The 19,459-nt window shown below is 47.8% G+C and overlaps 1 protein-coding gene across 1 annotated transcript in view; it reads right to left on the bottom strand.

The window, feature by feature from the left end:
- The window catches only part of ndst3 (N-deacetylase/N-sulfotransferase (heparan glucosaminyl) 3), a 98,651-nt gene that overhangs the window by 9,939 nt on the left and 69,253 nt on the right, over positions 1–19,459 (bottom strand). The window contains exons 8-12 of the mRNA XM_064337511.1: positions 9,173–9,355; positions 8,511–8,607; positions 6,213–6,336; positions 2,807–2,981; positions 15–185 (exon numbers count right to left, since the gene is read on the bottom strand). Coding sequence (XP_064193581.1) covers positions 15–185; positions 2,807–2,981; positions 6,213–6,336; positions 8,511–8,607; positions 9,173–9,355 — 750 coding nt within the window. The remainder of the gene's footprint in view (positions 1–14; positions 186–2,806; positions 2,982–6,212; positions 6,337–8,510; positions 8,608–9,172; positions 9,356–19,459) is intronic.

Below are 19,459 nucleotides of genomic sequence, written 5' to 3'. Positions count from 1 at the left end.
GTAATGTGTCATACCTGACTGGGAGGGTAGTAGGTAAGCCATCTCTCGATGTGCACGGCGTACAGACCCGGCACCAGGCAGCGGTTCTGCAGGGACCGGAGCTCGGCGGGGGCGTGGTGACCCGCGGAGATCACCTCGTAGAAGCTGTACCTCAGAGCAGCGCGGTCCTCGTGAGCCCTCTGGTGCTGCAGCGGTTAAAACATTCAAAAATGACCAATACTTACAATTACCGCTGCAGAAACAACACACAAATATCTATTTTGATGCTGAAATTAATCATATATTTATTAATATACTAAAGTGATTACATGATCATTAACATCTGTGAATATTTTTTATTTGACTGTAGTCTACCAAGCGCACACTCAGGGAACTAGGTCTTACGAGGAGAATTAATGTTACCGCTAAATATTATTTTACCGCCGTATTCCGTCGAATTTCTCATAAAAAAAGTTCTATAAATGCAAAATCTGCAGTTAGATGGATGGACTAACAGCGCACTCACTCCATCAGATAAATAAAAGCCATGAGCGATCGGCTGCATTTCTGTGTTTATAATGCGGACAAAAATCCCGGGTAATGGTATTCCGTGTCATCAAAACTAACGATGAAGCCATTTTTGTGCTTAGGCCTACTGTTTTTTTATCTTTCTTTTCCTTCTTGCCAATTTATCTCCAGACGCTATTTCCCCAAACCGTAAAAAAAACAAACACACCGAGCCCTTTCATAATTCGGTTTGAGCCAGCCATCTCCATAAATCAATATCAGCGCTCGCAGGTGTTAATTCAAACCTGCGCAATTAAGAACCGTGGGGATTCTGGTGCAAAAAAAAAGAGTGAATTCGTAAGGGGACAAGTGAGTCAATTAACACTATACGCCGCCACCATCTCTCCACTTCCCGGGGACTGATAAAATTCATTTCGAATGAAACCTCATCTATTAATAGAGGAAATTAAAGGGACAGCTTGGGCGATCTCTCTCTCTCCCTCCCTCCCTCTCTCTCTCTCAAAATAATTGCACATAGGGGCCCGCGGATGTGCTGCTGATGAGGTTTCTCTCTGTCGTCGTTCTCCCACCTCGCGGTCCACCCGCTGACAAAGCTGAACGGCTGCGGCGGTGTTCAACAGAACCAACAAAACACAGAGAATGACAGGATTCGCAATTAGCACCTTCAGCTAAAAAAAAAAAAAGAATGGAATTCAAATTTGAAAATAACGGTAAAGTTAAACGAGTCTTTAACTCGGTCCCACTGCTTTTTTTATGAGTGCGTATTCACGGCACACCAATGACAACAGCCCAACTAATTTCATGTTTTTATGTAGAATGCTTGAATATATTTACATTCAGAACACAAACTATAGCTTTTAAAAACCTGTCACGGTATTCCTACGCATACTATTATATAACGTGCCTCATATCCTTAACTCCGTGGACTCGAGACATTTAAGAAAGGGCTCTGCTTTCTTTCAGTACCAGTTCCCGATCCAAGCTCTTATACAAGGAGACATACCCCGAAAAGAAACGCTTGGTTAAACGCGCCGCTGAGAAGCAAGAAAAAAAGACGTCAGTTCGATAGTAGACCGAACAAAGGATGAAAGAATCAGTCAATTAAACGCAGTGGGAAAGAGGGCGCGGGCATAAAAGCAGAGGGGATTTGGTGCACTTTGCCTCAGAAATCCCTTCACAAAAGGCCGCAAGTTTCCAAGTAACGCAAGCATATCTTCCCTCAGAAAATAAATACGCGGAACGTAAAAAAAAAGAAAAAGAAAAAATCCAGCTACATTCTAAGCCTCTCTATTTTCTCTCCCGACTTAAAAAAAAGTTCACTCTAAGAAATACGCCGCGCCGTTGCTGGATTATGCTCGGGACTGCGGGGCTCCCCAGTGAGTCCAGGTGTTCCTGACCCCCGTCCCCACGCGAGCCCCAAAGACTTCATTTCTTTCATTCGCGCCGATTTCTGAAGCTGTAAGTCAGATGGATATATGGAGCAGGGAGAGGAAGTTGAAAGCGAGGTCAGTTCCACGCCACTGTCCTCCATGCACACAGCAGACAGGGGAACGTTTATCTATTAAAATGATCTGCAGTGGAGATTCCACAGGAAACTGAGCCACACCTGTACTACACGCCACGCAAGAGTGTGACATCATACAGTTCACAAACACAAACACAAACGGTGGTAAGCATGCAGGGATCCATGTGCGTACATACAGTACAAACATGCACATGCATGAACATACATACATATGAACACAACCTGTCTCTCTCTCACACACACACACACATGCATGCACATGTACACACATACACGCATGTGGAGCCTCTGTTTACTGATACACATCTCCACTTGCAATCTTGTGCATCATGTTCATTGTTGCCATTGTGTCTCAAATTTTGCATGCACCAATTCAACAGATTATCTTATCCAGAATGACTTCATCCAGAGACTACAGTAAGCATCCTTTAGAGTTTGTACACATGGTCCCTATTGGACTCATATGTACTCTCTGTTAGAGTTGAATTAACACTGAACATTTTACAGTGTATAAACAACAGCACACCACGCTTGGCCAACAACAGCCACAGACTAGCATGGGTTTATGCAAAGCATCACTGAAGCATAACATGCAAGTCAACTATGCTAGCCTAGAGCTATGACACAAATCATAAACATTGTATGTTATCTTCTGTGCATGCGTTTCATGCTGCTGCATGACCAGTCTCACAGATGGGATAACAGATGCATTCTGTGAGCTGAGAGAGTAGGCCACGGGTGTCCTGGGCGTGGTCCTGTAGGGGGCACACTCACCTGGTACCAGGAGTAGGCACGGTCCGAGGGGTTGATGAGCAGCGTGATCACCTTGGCCTTGGGCAGGAGGGCGGCTGCGCGTCGGGGCGACTCTTCCGACGGGAAGTAGTTGGCGCTCTTTTCGAACAGGAAGTCCGTGGTCACGTTGGAGGGGACCGGAAAGAACTCCATGTACCTGCGGAAGACCCAGAGAAGGCTGCTGTTCTTGTGCCCGTCGTTACTGTGGCAACCGCCGGTGCTGCGGTGCAACAGCTGGGCTTTTTAACCCTAGAGGGCTTGCGGGTTCAACTCCCATGCAAAATGGGTAAAGCAAGGCAAGCGAGTGACTTCACTTGAACCGTTTCAGTCAACGTAAAGCAGTGTGAAAGGATAAGTATTTGTATATTTATGTCTCAGGGCATATGAGGTGTCTAGTAAGCAGCCTTGAGAAATCTGAACGTAATACCAATGAAGTTGGGGGCCAGTTCCATGATTTATGGGCTTTATTTAAAGCTATAGTCATTAAAACTTGCTCTCGTGGGGTTGTGGCAAGGTAAAACCAATAAATCAATCGAAGAGCTAGACCTGTGAGTCGGTTCCATGTCCCTTTTATACTTTTTAACATGTTTTTCATCTCAGTGATTTATTACGCGTGTGCTTTTTTATTGGCACATATTGTTTTTTATTGGTTTATGTTGTGATTTTTTAAAAACTAGGCCACACAATGAATGAATTGCCCTTTGGGTGCAATTAAGATTCACCGGCTGGTTGACTGATTGATTGAGTTTGGCTCGTTATAATCACATTAACACGGGGCGTGACAAGATGGCTTTTCACCGCCTTGCTGTCCTGACGAGACCGCCTCCCTCGCCCAGTGTTAAAGGGGTCAGCTTGTTACCATGGTAGCGTTTTAGAGCCACCCACCACGTCCTATCAGAGGGTCCCTATCACGGCGGCTAGGGTTTAATTCGGCAGAGAGAACCGGGCCGGCCAAACCCGTGTCCGGTGAAGTTGTGGTTATGTGGGCAGTGACGCATTAAATGATGCTCCACACACAGCAGACACCTTTACCCAACAGCACACTCAGAAACATTTTTTTTTTTTTGTATTTCCTTAGCGACAAATATTTCCCTTCTGCAAGGTTAAACCACCCTTAGCAATCACGGCACCGATGTGTTATTCACAGCCAGGGGCATAACCAGGACCTAAAAATACCGAGGTCAAGAGACTCGGCTGGGTTGGGGGAGGGGTGAGGTGTCGGGGGTGGAGGTGGGGTGTTGGGTCAGAGTCTGCTCTCTCTTCCTTTTAATTTAGTCATTTAATTGAGGATGCGCTTCAGAGTGCAAATGCTGTACATATGCCTCTGGATAAGGCTTAAATTTGAGAAAATATTAAAGACCATTCATTCCCCTCCCAAATGAATTGCAACGGATGTTCTCCCTAATGAATGCAATTAAATATAGGCTTTGGAAATGGACAAGAAAAAAAAAATACAGGGGACATGACCACGGTGTCCTCTATGGTTGCTACAGCCCTGTTCATAGCAACTGATCTTGGCATGAACCTCACTTGCAATGTTAACTGAACCTGCTGTAACACAAAATAACACACTTTAAATTAAACAGGATTCATTTACTGTCTTATGCACAGAGTAAATAAAAAAGAATATCAAAAAGGAAAAAATCTTGCTCTCCTGCACTTCACCCCTGTTTGAGTCCACGGAAACACTCCAGAGCAGAACTGAGCGTTTTCTCCTGCTCACTGGCTGCTTGGTTAAATTATTAATAAAATATTAATTCCCCTAAATAATGTGCTGTGCCTGAGCCAGCTGGCAGAACGAGCCCCTGGTCTGAAAAGTGACCCTGGGGTACCGTTAGCTTTTTAAAGATGGCAAGCGGCCATCTTTATCTGCATGTGCAGTGCCGTGTCGATGCAGAAGGGGTTTATGGGATGTGCTTAATATCTTCTGCACCTGACGCGTGATGCAGCAGTTTTTAGCTGTGCAAGCTGTACGACTGGCACGTTTCTGCCACAAATGAATTCATCGTTAGCTCTATAACTATGGGTTGCAGGTTGAGCCGGAATGGGTCGGTATTTAATGGGAAGAGAGGAGTGTGCAGACTAGAGGAAGCCATTTTGGATCTGTTTCCTACTACAGTGTTGCGAGAGCCGGAAACTGGTCATCTGAAGTGGAGTGCTGTCCAATTCGACTGAAGATGGCTGAAGCTCACCTTTGAATCTAAAGCCCTGTTTCCTCTGCGCTACAGTCTTTGGCCCAAAGTCTGCCGACCAAAATGAACCATCCCAGGTAGGTGACGTTCTAGCATGGCCGCGAACCACTCTGTGTATAAAATGTGCCAATAAAATGAACTAACCTACCTATCCTATAACTGCTGCCATTGCTTTCCAGAAAGGGCATAAATGGAAGCTGATTTCCCATTGTGAGTCCTGAAAGAATCTAATTTCAGCCTAATATGAACACAACCCCTTCTACTCCAACACACGCAGACACACACACACACACGCGCGCGCGCGCACACTGGCACAAGCACGCACACATACACAGCACACACGCATGCATGCACACCCAAATGCACACCCACACGTACGCACACACAAACACACAGACACAGGATGGGAATTGACTGTTTTCTGTGAAAGCACAGAAGCGGTGACAGAAACACACTTTGGCACCGTGCTTTTTGGAAACAGCGAGCTCGGGGCTATTGCCAACATCGCCGGACTTAATTAAGATGCACACATTAAAGTGAACCATTTGGAACACTGACTGCTGAACCTTCCAACTGCATCACTGATCATTTTTAACCGTGAAATGGATCATTGCAACTGTTCAGCTGATCATTTAAACTGTGCGGCTGATCATTTCCAACTGTGAAATGGATCATTGCAACTGTTCAGCTGATCATCTGAAGTGTGCAGCTGATCATTTTAACTGAGCAGCTGATCATTTTAACCATGCAGCTGATCATTTTAACGGTATAGCAGATCACTGCTGCAGAAATTCATTTGGCCAGTGATTCACTCCACTCGGTGTAGCACTGAGTAACCTCTCCTCTCTGTTTCTCCCCCCAACATAAAGCACATAAGCAACGGACCGATAAGACCACATCTCTCCGCTTCCTCACTCTCTTTATCTCAAATATTTATATGGCCGCTGGTCAGAGAGGCGTTCTAACTGCACGGCGAGTTTCACAGGGAAGGGAGTTGCTTTGCGAGGCCAGCCTATTACCAGCTCTTATCACACGCAGATCCGCTTGGGCTGGACTGAGGACACAAGCAGGCTTTTACTCTCTCTCTCACACTCAGATCTGTGGGGCTAAAACTGGGGACACAAGCAGGCTTTTACTCTCTCTCACACTCAGATCTGTTTGGGCTAAAACTGAGGACACAAGCAGCACCCATTTACCAGTCGATGCCTTTGTGGTAGTTGTTGCTGTTGAAGAACTGCACCTCCTCGAATGTCTTCAGGCTGGGGAAGTTGCTCGATATGGAAGGGTGCATTATCAGGAAGAGATAGAGAGCCGTGGTTCCTGATGAAGGGAGCGAGGGAGAGGGAGAGAGAGGGAGCGAGAGAGAGAGAGAGAGAAAGATGAGAGTGTGACAGAGAGGGAGCGAGAGAGAGAGAGAGAGAAAGATGAGAGTGTGACAGAGAGAGAGAGAGAGAGAGAGAGACAGAGAGAGAAATCAATTCCTGTCGATGAGAGTAATTAAAATGGCCGCCCTGGCTCTGCTCTGCCCAGGTAGCCCTGATATCACGGTAAACTCTGAGACTAAAAGCCTTCCAAGGTTTGGGCACCGCATGGTTGCCAGGCAGCAATCCCTTTCCTGACAAACACTCTGCGCACTGACAGGAAGTCAGGAGAACAGAGAGGGCTGTCGTTTACTGCTACACGTCCAAATTCATATTAGGCTTTATGTTTTCATAAATTCATTTGCAACTTACGAAAAAAAATTCTGTGATTTTTTTTTCTGAATGATTGTTGGGTACACTTTAAAAAGGGAGTGATTTCAGATACACTTGACTCATTTAAACTTGTACCCATATTTATATTAAGGAACAGAAATATATGCCGCGCTCATTCTCAGTAACGTCAGTTCCAGCAACGTCTAACCATTTTTTACTCTGTGTGTCAATGCGAATACAGTGAGGCTTTGCAGTAATGATTAAAATAATGTGCGCTGTCACCTGACGACACATACACAAATTCATTACCAACGTCATTACTATACAGCTATTCAACTGTGTATTACTCTCAGAACACATAAATTCAGATGTTTTTGTTTTTTTCTCGTTGCTGACGGTTAGCCTAGTAGCTCCTGTTGTAAGACCAGCTTCCTAACGAGGCAGATCTCTCTGACACACATGAACTATTTTTAGTGGAAACGGCAAGATCTCTTCCCTCTTCTTTCTCGCTGGATAGCTTCCAGATTTGTATTCATTTTTTTGCCAACAAAGACCGTGGAACACAACTAAACGCAGGGCTAGTTTTCAATGCTATTTTATTTCTTTTTCTTTTGTACATGCAATGTGGCGTACAAAAGTGCAACGTGGGCTTTTCCAGCAAACAGTCGACCCCTTTGTGGAGTAACAGCGTGAGGTGGGAGAGCTGTGTTCTGACTGACGGTGACTCAGGGCTGTGTGATAGGATAAGATGCCCAACGCGCTCCAAGCCAGCCATTATAAAGGACAGCCCAACGTGTGCTGAACAGCCAGGACTATCGAACTGTAATAAAGGAGTCCTGACCTGGACAGCTCCACTAGGAATAGCCCAAAATAAGGAACGCTGGAGCACGCAGAGCTCAGAGCGAAAGACACTGTTTAATGAACGGGGAGAGACGGACGTTTGGACGTCTACAGCGTCTTCCTCGGGCTGAAAAGCTCCTCAGAGCCGGCGCTGTGTGTGTGTGTGTGTGTGTGATCTGTTCGCGTCGAAAGGCGAACTCAGCTGAGGCGTACGAGCCGCCCAGCGAGAGAAAGCGCAGCGGCGTTCCGGAGTCGGACGTCCAGAGACATCTCGGGAAGGCCGAGGCCTCCGCTCTCATCTCTCCCGGTCCTTCCCCGGCCTTCCCTGCGCTCTGTTCCGCCAAACACGCCAACGCGAGCCCTCGTCAAATCAACGGCTTTCGTTTTTAAAAAAAAGAAATGTCATACAAGCTGACAAATAATATTTAAAAAAAAGGGGAAAGCCAAGCGTGTGCGGTGAGGTCGGACGTGCGGGATCTCCAGTGCCCCGCACACACGCGTCGTTAACACACAGCCATCTGTGCTTACTGATGCACTTAGTGGGGCCACTTCCCTGGATGTCAAAGTGCTCTGATGCTCTGCGCACGGGAGATCGCGCGGCCTGCTGACACCTGCAGCGAGCGCGAGAATCCAGATATCACTTCTGCTCCTGCATTCGCTCTCTCTCTCTCTCTCTCTCTCTCTCTGAAACGCGCGCTGAAGAATCCACACACTGTTTCATAAACAGAGGAGACGCATGAGCCCAGAAGAGAGCGCGCCGTGTAGTCACTGACATCACTAAAGGCCCATTTCAGAAAGAAATAGCGCTCCTTTTTACTGACACCACATTCCAAAACTTCCCCCGCCTCACCGCACAAACACTTCAATCCAGAACAACCCATGTTAGACATTCCCTAACTGGCTGGTGGGTATAATTCAGAGTAACCTAACTTTTCTCAAACGCACGGTTTTTAAACTCACCAGTCTTCTGAGGACCAATCACCATGAACTTGGGGAGCCGGTCACACGTCTTCTCCTTGGACCAGATGTCCTTGTGCCTCTTGTCATCGCAAGGGTTCTGCAGACAAAACAGTGTGATCACAATGAAGCACGGAAACCGTCACCTTATTCACCAGAACAGAAACACAGATAACGTGCATGCACACACTCACGCACACACTCATGCACGGACACACACACCCCTCACACACACACACCCATCCACCCCATCACACACACACACCCTCCACACACACACCCACCCCCTCACACACATACACTCCACACGCACACACACACACCCCTCACACACACACACCCACCCACCCCATCACACACAAACTCACGCACACCCCTCACACACACACCCACCCCATCACACACACACACCCTTCACACACACACGCACGCACACCTCCCCCACACACACCCCTCTCACACACACACCCCCCCCCACCCCATCACACACACAAACCCTCCACACACATACACACACACAAACACACACACCCACCCCATCACACACACACACACCCCTCACACACATACCCACCCCATCACACACACACACCCTCCACACACACACCACCCCCACACCCCCTCCACACTCTCTCTCACACACACACACACACACACACACACACCTGCCACAGTGGGTTCCTCTGCTCGGGGAACAGCTGGAAGTACTTGTGTGCCAGCAGCAGAGGAGGCAGGGTGTGCAGCCTCAGGTTGGTCCAGCACTGCACAAAGCTGGCCAGGTTCACAAAGGTGTAGAGGCCCAGCCGGTCGTTCCCGTAGTTAGACAAATGGGTCATAAAGATGCTTATCTGCACATGAAGAACGGTGGAGAGAGAGAGAGGGAGGGAGAGAAAGACAGGAGAAAGAGGGACAGAGAGAGAGAGAGAGAAAGGCAGGAGACAGAGGGACAGAGAGAGGAGGGAGGGGCAGAGAGAGAGAGAGAGAGAGAGAGAGAAAGGCAGGAGACAGAGGGACAGAGAGAGGAGGGAGGGGCAGAGAGAGAGAGAGAGAGAGATTGTTTAGACACAGTGCAAAAGAACATTACACATGCCCCCATTAGATGGCAGTAGAGTTCCTGGACAATTGCAATTACTCTTCCGTCAGACATTGGAAAATTAATGAACAATTTTTCAATCTTTCTTTCCTTTATCCTGCTAAGGAGGAAGAATGTGAAAGGTGCAATTACATGTTGTTTTGGTATTATACTGTTAAAACACAAAGCTATCCATACAAGGCTCTCAAAATGCTAAAAGAAGGACATACTGTAGCCATCTGAAGTATCTTACCCTACAGAATTGTCTTCAGTGCAAAATATAGGATGGATTGTTTAATTGTTATTGGGGCTTTCAAGCTTTAGAAAACAAAATCAAACTGCGCACTTAAGTATGTGCATGTGAGCACATGTATGAGTACATTTATGTGTGTGTGAGTGTGTGTGTATGTGTGTGTGTGAGTACCTGTGTGTGTGTGTATCTGTGTATGTGTGTGTGCTCCAGTGCACATGTATCTGTGTGTGTGTGTGTGTGAGAGTACCTGTATGTGTGTGTGTGTGTGAGTGTGTCTGCTTGAGTGTGTGTGCACGCGTGTGAGTGTGTCTGTGTGAGTGTGTGTGTGTGTGTGTGCGCGTGAGTGTGTGTGAGTGTGTATCTGTGTGTGTGTGTGTGTGTGTGTGTGTATATCTTTGTGTGCGAGTGTGTGTATCTGTGTGTCTGCTTGAGTGTGTGTGTGTGCGTGACTGTGTGTGTATCTGTGTGTGTGTGTCTGTGTATCCGTGTGTGTATCTGTGTGTGTGTGTGTGTGCGCGTGTGTATGTGTGTGTGTGTGTGTGTGTGTGTGTGAGAGAGAGTGTGTATCTGTGTGTGTGTCTGTGTGTGTCGGGACATCGTTGAAAAACAAAGGTCACGGTTAACGCACCCAGCTGCAGAATTATTTCCCCCTAAATTCGGCTCTCAGTGCAGAATTAAACCGCACAGGCTGCTTTCATGTTTTCATAAGCTTTTATTGCGGAGCGATATGAAACACCAATTCATAAATATCACAGCAGCGTTCGGCTAGCAGACGAGGAGATGATGGATGTTGCTGAAAAATGAAACAGCAGACAATAATGGCTTTCAGGAGACGGCGATATGCATTCAGGATACACTCAACAGCTTGGTTCAGACACTACAAATGATACTGCTTCTCCACAAAATGCCCCGTTCACAATTAGCCTTATCACTTACTAGCGTAGATAATGAATGCACTACATTTGAGAGAAGTTTGACCCTTCTGATTTTTTTAAGTGATAAAGAGACACGCCCCCGTATGGATTTTTCCGGCAACTCAACGAGGGGCGAGTTTGAAAAGCCTTGTAGTGCGTTTGTTTCTCTTCTTCGCGTCCTTCAGCCTCGACAAAAACACAAACTTTTCCTGTTTTTCTTTGTTCGTATTTTTTTCAGGTCAACAAAAGAGACAGAGAAAAAAAAATCACAGAAAAAAAACAGCAGCTTAGCTTTTGATTGGCTGTTGACACAACCCTCTCTGCGGCGAACCGGCACGCGTGTGAGGCATGCAGTCTGACACACGGGGCCAGGGCCGTGTTTGGAGAGGGGGATCGGGAGGTGTGGAGGAGAGACAGATCTGACAGACGGGGTGATGGATGAGAGCGGAGGGGGGGGGAAGAGGGGAGGGGGGAGGGGGGAGAGGGGGGGGAGAGAATAGACTCATTCAGAGAGGAAAAGACAGGAGGGAAAGATAGAACAGCCTCAGTTAGAGGAGAAGAGAGGAGGGAAAGACAGAAGGAGGAGAGGAGAATTGAGGAGGGAAAGATAGAAGGAGGAGAGAAGAGGAGAAGAGGAGGGAAAGATAAGAGTCTCAGTCAGAGTAGAGGAGAGGACAGGAGAGGAGGAGGGGGAAAGATGAGAGGAGGGGAAGATGGGGGGGATTCAGCCAGAGGATAGGAGATGGAGGAGGGCGTAGCCCAAGCCTTCTGAAGGTGCAAAAGACAGGAGCTGATGGGGAGGGGGGTGTGGCCAGAGCTCTGAGCGTTAGCCAATCGGGAGCAGCGATGCGGCAGCAGCAATGTCACAGGGCGTGTCTCACCAAGGCAGGGCCTGACGCCCACGCCGTCACCATGGCGCTCACCCCAACACTTATTAACCCCATCAGTGCCAGAACCGCGTTCCCAAAGCGCTGCTTCACAAACCCGCCATCGGTTCCAAAGATGGCCGCCGCTGCCGCCAGCAGAGCACAGGATATGCCAGCGTTTATTTTTAAGGGAATTAAAGGATCGTTCAGTGGCTTGTAGTTGGCGGAGCGCTGGCGAAGAACGCTTCGATCACAATCGGGGTGTTCTCAGCGCCTAATCCCCCATCTTTAGTCGCCGCTGTTTTGCAACAGCCGGAAATATTTACTGGATTTAAAAAAAAAACACTCATGAGATCTGAAATCAATCTGAACAATTTCATTCTGAAGGCAGTTGGGAGAATTATGTTTGACTTCTCTGGAAAAAAAAACAGAGATTGTGTCAGCTAAATTTAACTACACATCGATTTAAAATTTCCAAGCTTGGCACAGGCACATTCAGAACGTAATTAGCAATACTATTCTTATTATCTGTATTGATACACCTTTCATCAAGGTAGTCTTATGACACACCTTCTCAATATGCCGACGTATTATTGTAAAAGGCACTGAATTAACTTCAATCTGCAACATTACAATGGCGTTGCTTTCACTGCAGTCACTTACCGATGTCATCACTCGATTAACCACACACGGCTTTGTAAGAGTGATACGATATCTGAAGGCCACTCAAATTATATTTGAAACACCTCGTAAATTGCTTTCCATTTTCATCAAAGGAGAGCATCAGACATCAGATTATGAGAGGCGGTGAGGTTATAACGAACCGTGTTCAAACTAATCACCTTTAAATGACCAGGGCGGTACGAAAGATTCGTTCGACTGAGTCTGTAATGTGGCACGGACCGAAACGGTTTGTGACCCGTTCCCTGCCCCCCTGCCCCCCCCCCGCCCCCCAGCCCGCCCCCCAGCCCCGCCGCTAATTTTCTCGGCACAATTATTACACATAATTCTATTTCCATCTGGAGACCCGAATCACTAAACAAACTGTTGTATGGCTTGGCAGTGCCGGCACATGCATCGGTTTGCAGACCGCGATTGGCTCGCTCCGCCTCCTCCACTTGTTCTTTTAAATTCCGGAGTTTTGATCCAATCAAATTCCACCCCAGTCCCCTTGCAGACTGACATCAAAGGAAAACGCCTTTCCATGACAACCGCCTTGCTCCAGATTAGACACAGCGTTAGAAAGGTGAACAGACCTGGTTTTCTTTTTATTAGAGTGGCAAGTCACTTTATATTGGAAAAAGAAAGAATGAAAGAAGTGTCTTTGAGCGCCTCATGAAAAGAGCCTTTGTTTTAGAAGGGTATCCGAGCCTCAGTAATTGTGTTGGTTGTTCGGGGGGAGAGAGAGAGAGAGAGAGAGAGAGAGACAGTATCAAATGACTGCTGGATCTGGATTTAAATAAGGGACAGGCGGAGCTACAAAGAGATCTCTCCCTGTGAAGATTACACTCGGTTTTAAAATAGCTAGACGTGTCAGCCTGACAGCTGTCAACCGCAAAGACATCTCTCACATCAGCTGGAGGGGAGCCAAATAAATAACTTGGCGGTCTGTTTTCTCCCCCGAAACCCCCCCCTCCCGCCGCCGCGTCGAGGCACTGCAGTCAGGGACCCGGGGATCCACAGCGCAGCGCCACGTCCAAGCGCCGATTTCACAGCTTACCGAAGCCAAGAGACGGGCCTATGGGAGCGAACAGGCCGACGCTAGCGCGCAGAGTTGGAAGCGGCGGAACAATTAGCGAAGCTGCTCATTTGGAGAGCCGCTACGCCTGGGCATTGGCAATAATGCGGCGGGGGGGGGGGGGGTTTCGCTGCAGGGCTCAGTCTTTAGAACGATCTAGAACGGGGGGGTGGGGGGGGGGTTGTTAATTATAGAGAGCTGGAGATCCTGCAACAGCCTCCAGAAGCAAGGCTAGGCCCAAAATCAGCCCTGAATAAGGGAGAATGTGCGGGTCACCTGTGAACATGTAATTACATCCTGGTTAACCTGGTTAGATTCTCCTTAAACAAAATCAGCAACAATCTGTACACTGGAACAGAGCCTTAACAGATACCAGATCATGGGCCCCATCCACACACTGGAACAGAGCCTTAACAGATACCAGACCATGGGCCCCATCCACACACTGGAACAGAGCCTTAACAGATACCAGACCATGGGCCCCATCCCCACACTGGAGCAGAGCCTTAACAGATACCAGATCATGGGGCCCATCCACACACTGGAACAGAGCCTTAACAGATACCAGACCATGGGGCCCATCCACACACTGGAACAGAGCCTTAACAGATACCAGACCATGGGGCCCATCCACACACTGGAACAGAGCCTTAACAGATACCAGACCATGGGGCCCATCCACACACTGGAACAGAGCCTAACGATACAGACCATGGGCCCATCCACACTGGAACAGAGCCTAACAGATACCAGACCATGGGCCCATCCACACACTGGAACAGAGCCTTAACAGATACCAGACCATGGGCCCCATCCACACACTGGAACAGGGCCTTAACAGATACCAGACCATGGGGCCCATCCACACACTGGAACAGAGCCTTAACAGATAGCAGACCATAGGCCACCCACACTGGAACAGTGCCTTAACAGATACCAGACCATGGACCCCATCCACACACTGGAACAGAGCCTTAACAGATACCAGACCACGGGGCCCATCCACACTCTGCAATACTGCCGTCTGTGAAAATTTCATCTGAATTATTCAGCCCATGCAGACCCAGTTCCTCCGCTGGCATTTGAGATAAATTTTATTTGTCAAGGATTTTGGCCCAGCTGCCAGCCGCTCATTAACCATTTTTCCAGGTGACAGTACCAGTTATTATCTCTGAGAGTCTACCTGCCCAACGACAACGACAACAACAACAAAAACAATAGCGCTGATCTCGCTTTCAAAGGCCCTCTCGCTTCACGCCAGTCTCTCTCCTTCTCCGTTATGATTAAAGCCCTTCAACAAATTGCGCTCTCCTCTTCTCCCCCGGTTCAGCGGAAATATATATTTTGATGTAATTTGAGCATGTTTATGAGGAGTGGAGCTGAAATCACATTTACCTCGTCCGGCGGCCGGCAGATGTAGCTGAAAATGTCAGCAGGTTTTCTTTTTTTTTTTTTCCGGGGGGAGATGATGACTGGCAGCTTCGTGAGGCTCCAGTCATCGGCAGTAAAAGCACCAATCGCGCGGCCTGGCGGCTTTCTGAAGGCTGTGGCCGAGTGTGCGTTTGACGATGGCGCAGTGATTTATCCCCGCCCCCCCCACGCCCCCTGTCCCCCCTCCACCCGCGCCCCATCCCTGGGGTGGATGCAGGCGGCCCTGAATATTTATTTTGTGAGCGGCACAATGTTCTTCTCACAGTATCTTTTGCCAAAAGTGACAAACAACACCGTTTTGTCGTTTTAGTGTTTTCGATAGCAAGAGATCAATCAATACATCCATAAAAACAAAAATCAGGCACTAAATTTCAAACTGATAAACAAAGCAGGTGTGCAAGTAATGTGGAGAGGGACGCGATGTCTGGGCTCTGTACTCTGTGCTCCAGCACGTTCGGAAATTAAATGATCCCATGAATATGAGGTTAAAGTTCAGCCTGGCAGCTTTCATCGAAGTGTAGCTACATCCACATCGGCTGGTCCGTGTAGGAATTAGAGCCCTTCTACACACAGTCCCCCCAGTTTAAGGGAGAAGAAATAAGTGGCCAGTTGGCTGCTCAGCTGTCTCTTGGCCAGCTCTGTGTCTTTGCATCATCAGTTCACGCGCAAGGAAGCTAACAAAAGGTCTAGGAGTGGCAATTGGAGTCTGTTGTCGTTACATTACATTCGGTCTATGGGTAGGACACTGCCGTTGTACCCTTGAGCAAGCAACCTACCCGTAACCTGCATTGCATCAGTACATACCCAGCTGTATAAATGGATGCAATGCAAATGCTACGATAAAAGTCGCTCTGGATAAGAGCAACTGCTAAATGGCTGTAATGTAATGCATTTTTTCCCCTCCTTTTTCTCGCTGATCATGCTCACACTGCAACACTCGTTCCTCAGCTGCCAGTCTGGGGGGGGGCAGAGCCGAGGCCTCTGCCGGAGAGCGAGACGCCCCCACCCGCGGCGTTGGGCACGCCGGCCTCACGCAGACCTGACGTGTGGGCGTACGACACCGCGCGTGCAGCTCGACAGGCGAACCCCGCGAGCACCCGCTCGACCAGCAGGGGTCGCTAGAGCGCGTCGAGACAACGTCACCCCAGCCAGCCCGTCCCTGGGCGATGAGAGAGCTGACAGCACATCGCCCTGCGGGGGGCGCCTCCTGCTGTGGACGGCGGGATAGCGGCGTAACGGGAAGAGCATCCCAGCAGCCCCTTGAGTCACGTTCTTATCGTCAAAAATACATATTTAAATAAACAAAATAAAACTCAGCTGAGAAGCTGACGCTAGCGTACCTCGGCTATTTAGCCCGCCTCAGAGTCTGGTTAGCGGTTTCACTTCAGTTAGCCTGGCTGTGTGCTCAGTGTGATCAGAGGGCTGCTAGTCTGCTGTCTTTAGGAGTACAGAAAAGCATCATGGGTAACAAAAGGCCGTGGGGGGGCACGACACGCCCGCGCTTCGAGCGCATTCGGAGGAGCCTTTCGTCGGCCGCCATCGCTCTCAGACGCTTTCATGTCCAGCGGCTTTCATGCGCCATCTCTCCGTGGCGGGAAGTCGCCCCGCGTGACCCGCCAGGCTCCCGCCAGATGCGCTGCATTAGCGGCGGCTTCCAGGTCGCTAACATACACCCGGTCTCGTTCAATAAGAAAGAGCGCGTTCTCAGTTCTGTGAAGGCAACTCTTTCACAGCTTCCACTTCAAAGCGAAGACCCGGAGACGCTCGGCCAGCAGACAAGGACTCGTCTGCTATAAACAGGACGAAAGCGAAACGCGGCACGGAGAAAAAAAGGAGGAAAATAAATAAATGAAATAATCATAAAACCTATAGAGATGAAGAGAGAGAGACGGCGCCCTTCATCCTAGGTTAGCGGACGCTCGTGAAAAAGGCCTCGTCTATAATTGATTTCCTGTCCCTGACCCTGACGATATTCATAACTTCATGCCGGCGAGGAAAGAAAGAAAGAAAGAAATAAAAAAAACAAAAAAAACAAGCCAGCCAGCCGCTCCGGTGTTAGCACGCAGTGCTGTGGAGGAACTACCCTCCATTGTGCAGAAGGACCTTTATCTCCTGCGTTATTGTGTGGTCTCCGCTATACATCCTTCAGATAAAATCTCATTTTCTCCACCAACCCCCCCCCCCCCCCCCACACACACAGCACGCAGCACTGCATCACAACCCCCCACCCCCCCCGCACCCACGCCACGCTACACACACACACACACACGTATCTATTCACTTATTTAGTCTATGATTTATTTGGTGCCGGCCAAACGTACGAACATAAGAATAAAAACCGAATTCTGTCCTCGACACGGGGGCCAGTGACTTCATCCACCGTTGTAAAGACGCCCCCACCCTTTTCATACAGACCGCACAGAATGAAAATTTACAACCGATTTTATTAACTGCCGTGTAATTAAAACCATAGATTACATTTTTCCCCCCAAAGAATAATTAAAAAAAAAAAAAAAATTAAAAAATCAATGTTTTCATTTAAAGGTTTTTAGTGTCGGCTAAAACTATATTGGATTTATTAAGAGAACGGATTCAGTTATGAACGTGCCGGTTATGAATTGGCCAAAATGAAATAACATTTGGGCTACTTACACCATCCAGAGCACATTATCTCTGTCTCTCTCCAAACCGCATTTCTATTTCTACAAGCATTCCCAGGCCTTCTCTTTTTCCGTTTATTTTTAATTAAAACCATATCTTTGTAATAACTGCTTTCATAACAACAAACAAACAAAATAAGCTACACCTTTTTTTCTTCCCCCCCTTGCTGGCGTACGTACCTTCCCAGTATTATCATTTCAAACGTTAAAAAAAAAAAAAAAAAATTCAAACAAATGAATAAATAAGCCCTCACACCAATAGAATGAATGTGCTAATGTTTCATTTGCTTAAAGGTTAGTTTTATTCAGCATGGGGTAACAGCTTGAGAAAATGTTCAAAAGAACACAACGTATTTCCCTGTGAGACATATTTAAGTTCACCGCCACTTCCTTATTTACCCGAACACTTTCACACTCGAATCAACCTCCTGATATCAAAATATTTACTCTGCTTTTAATTCAGGCGGGGTTGACAATATTCTAATACGCTTTAAATCAAACGGGCAACTACCTATCTAACTACAGTATATTTACTATTTATAGCACGTACAGTAGTTGCTACGGGCTTCGTCATAAAAAAAAAAGATTGCTGTTCCCTGAAGTTTCAGCAAATTTTCAGGCAGTTCTTGGAAATTAAACGTATTAAATGTTTATATATCCAGGCACAGTTCAGACAAGCAAGTTTGTTGTTGTATACCATCCTGTCCCTTGCACTAACTATACAATCTTTAATAAATCTTTGACCCCAAATGCCTCGTTACAGACGTGAAAAATACCTCAGGAATCTGACTGCGTGCCGTTTAGCTTCGCTCAGTGTTTCGTTCAGTTCTAATGGCCTGACCCGAATCTCTCCTCGCCTCCTTTTTGGCGACTCAGCAGTTCTTGCGGCAGGCCCCTTTTGCCAGAACGCGCTCGCACGCTGAAACGGCCTATTAGCTTCCTGGACGGGTCCGGCGCAGGCGGCCGGGAACACTTCGCCGCGCCGACGTTCGCGCCATCTGCCCGGCCTCGTCGCCGTCAGGGGCGATTAGCTCAGCGCGCCCGCGCAACGTAAACATTACCGCGATCCGAAGCGGCACCTGTTCCAAACAAGCGCGATATTAACGGCGGGTGAAACTGCCCTGGCCGCCGCGGGGAAGCCGCCATCCCGCCAGGTGGCCGCGGAACAACGACGCGCCGGCTTCGACGAGCAACGTAAAGGACGTCCCGAAACAACGCCCAGGTCGTTGCGCTAATGCCTCCTCCAGCGCTAGCCAAACTCGAGCGGACGCTCAGAAATACCCTCGCCAAAATGTCCAGACTTCAGGAGGTGCTCTGTGGCGCCATTTCTGTGGCACGACCACAGTCCCCCCCGCCTGGGCGATCTTTACATTTCCCAGAAGGCCGTGAGCGGCTTATTAACTGGACACCGGCTCCTCGTTCTCCCTCTAATTGTTAATTAATCAGTCATTTGCGCAGTAGCCAACACCAACATAATCAGAAATACGCTTCTCGTGACATTTGCTATGATCACTGCTACTTGTTTTGATTGTTTGTTCACCTGTCAGGGCAGTGAGTCATCTTCGAATTGAGTTAAGCTCAATTAATTCAATTAGATTAAATTCAAATAAAGCTCTCAGAATTAAACCGGTTCTCTTCTGAAGTATCTGTCGTGTGGTTATGTAATTATGGCAGTTCACCCCCACTGATGTCATTTAATTTCCAACCAGCAGTAAGAACTAATCCCAGAAAATCCTTGCATAGTGAACAGAACCAGCCAAATATTCCAGTGCTACAATGAACAAACAAAAAAAAAAAAAAAACACCAGGATTTCCTTCTTATATTAAAATACTGGGCATGCACTGAGAATGACAAATCTTACTCTGCGAACACTTTCCTGAAATATTACACAAGCTTTAAACAAAACAATGACCTTAAGAACTAGCTCAAAAGCTAGATAGCGAACCAGTTCAGTTCCTTGGTTGTGTAAGAAAGTGTGACTGCGCAGGTTACTTAACGCACTCAGTCTTTCTTAAGA

The sequence above is a fragment of the Anguilla rostrata genome, chromosome 5 (assembly GCF_018555375.3).
Source record: "Anguilla rostrata isolate EN2019 chromosome 5, ASM1855537v3, whole genome shotgun sequence".
Taxonomy (NCBI): domain Eukaryota; kingdom Metazoa; phylum Chordata; class Actinopteri; order Anguilliformes; family Anguillidae; genus Anguilla; species Anguilla rostrata.
This window is presented reverse-complemented; position numbering and strand designations above follow the sequence as displayed.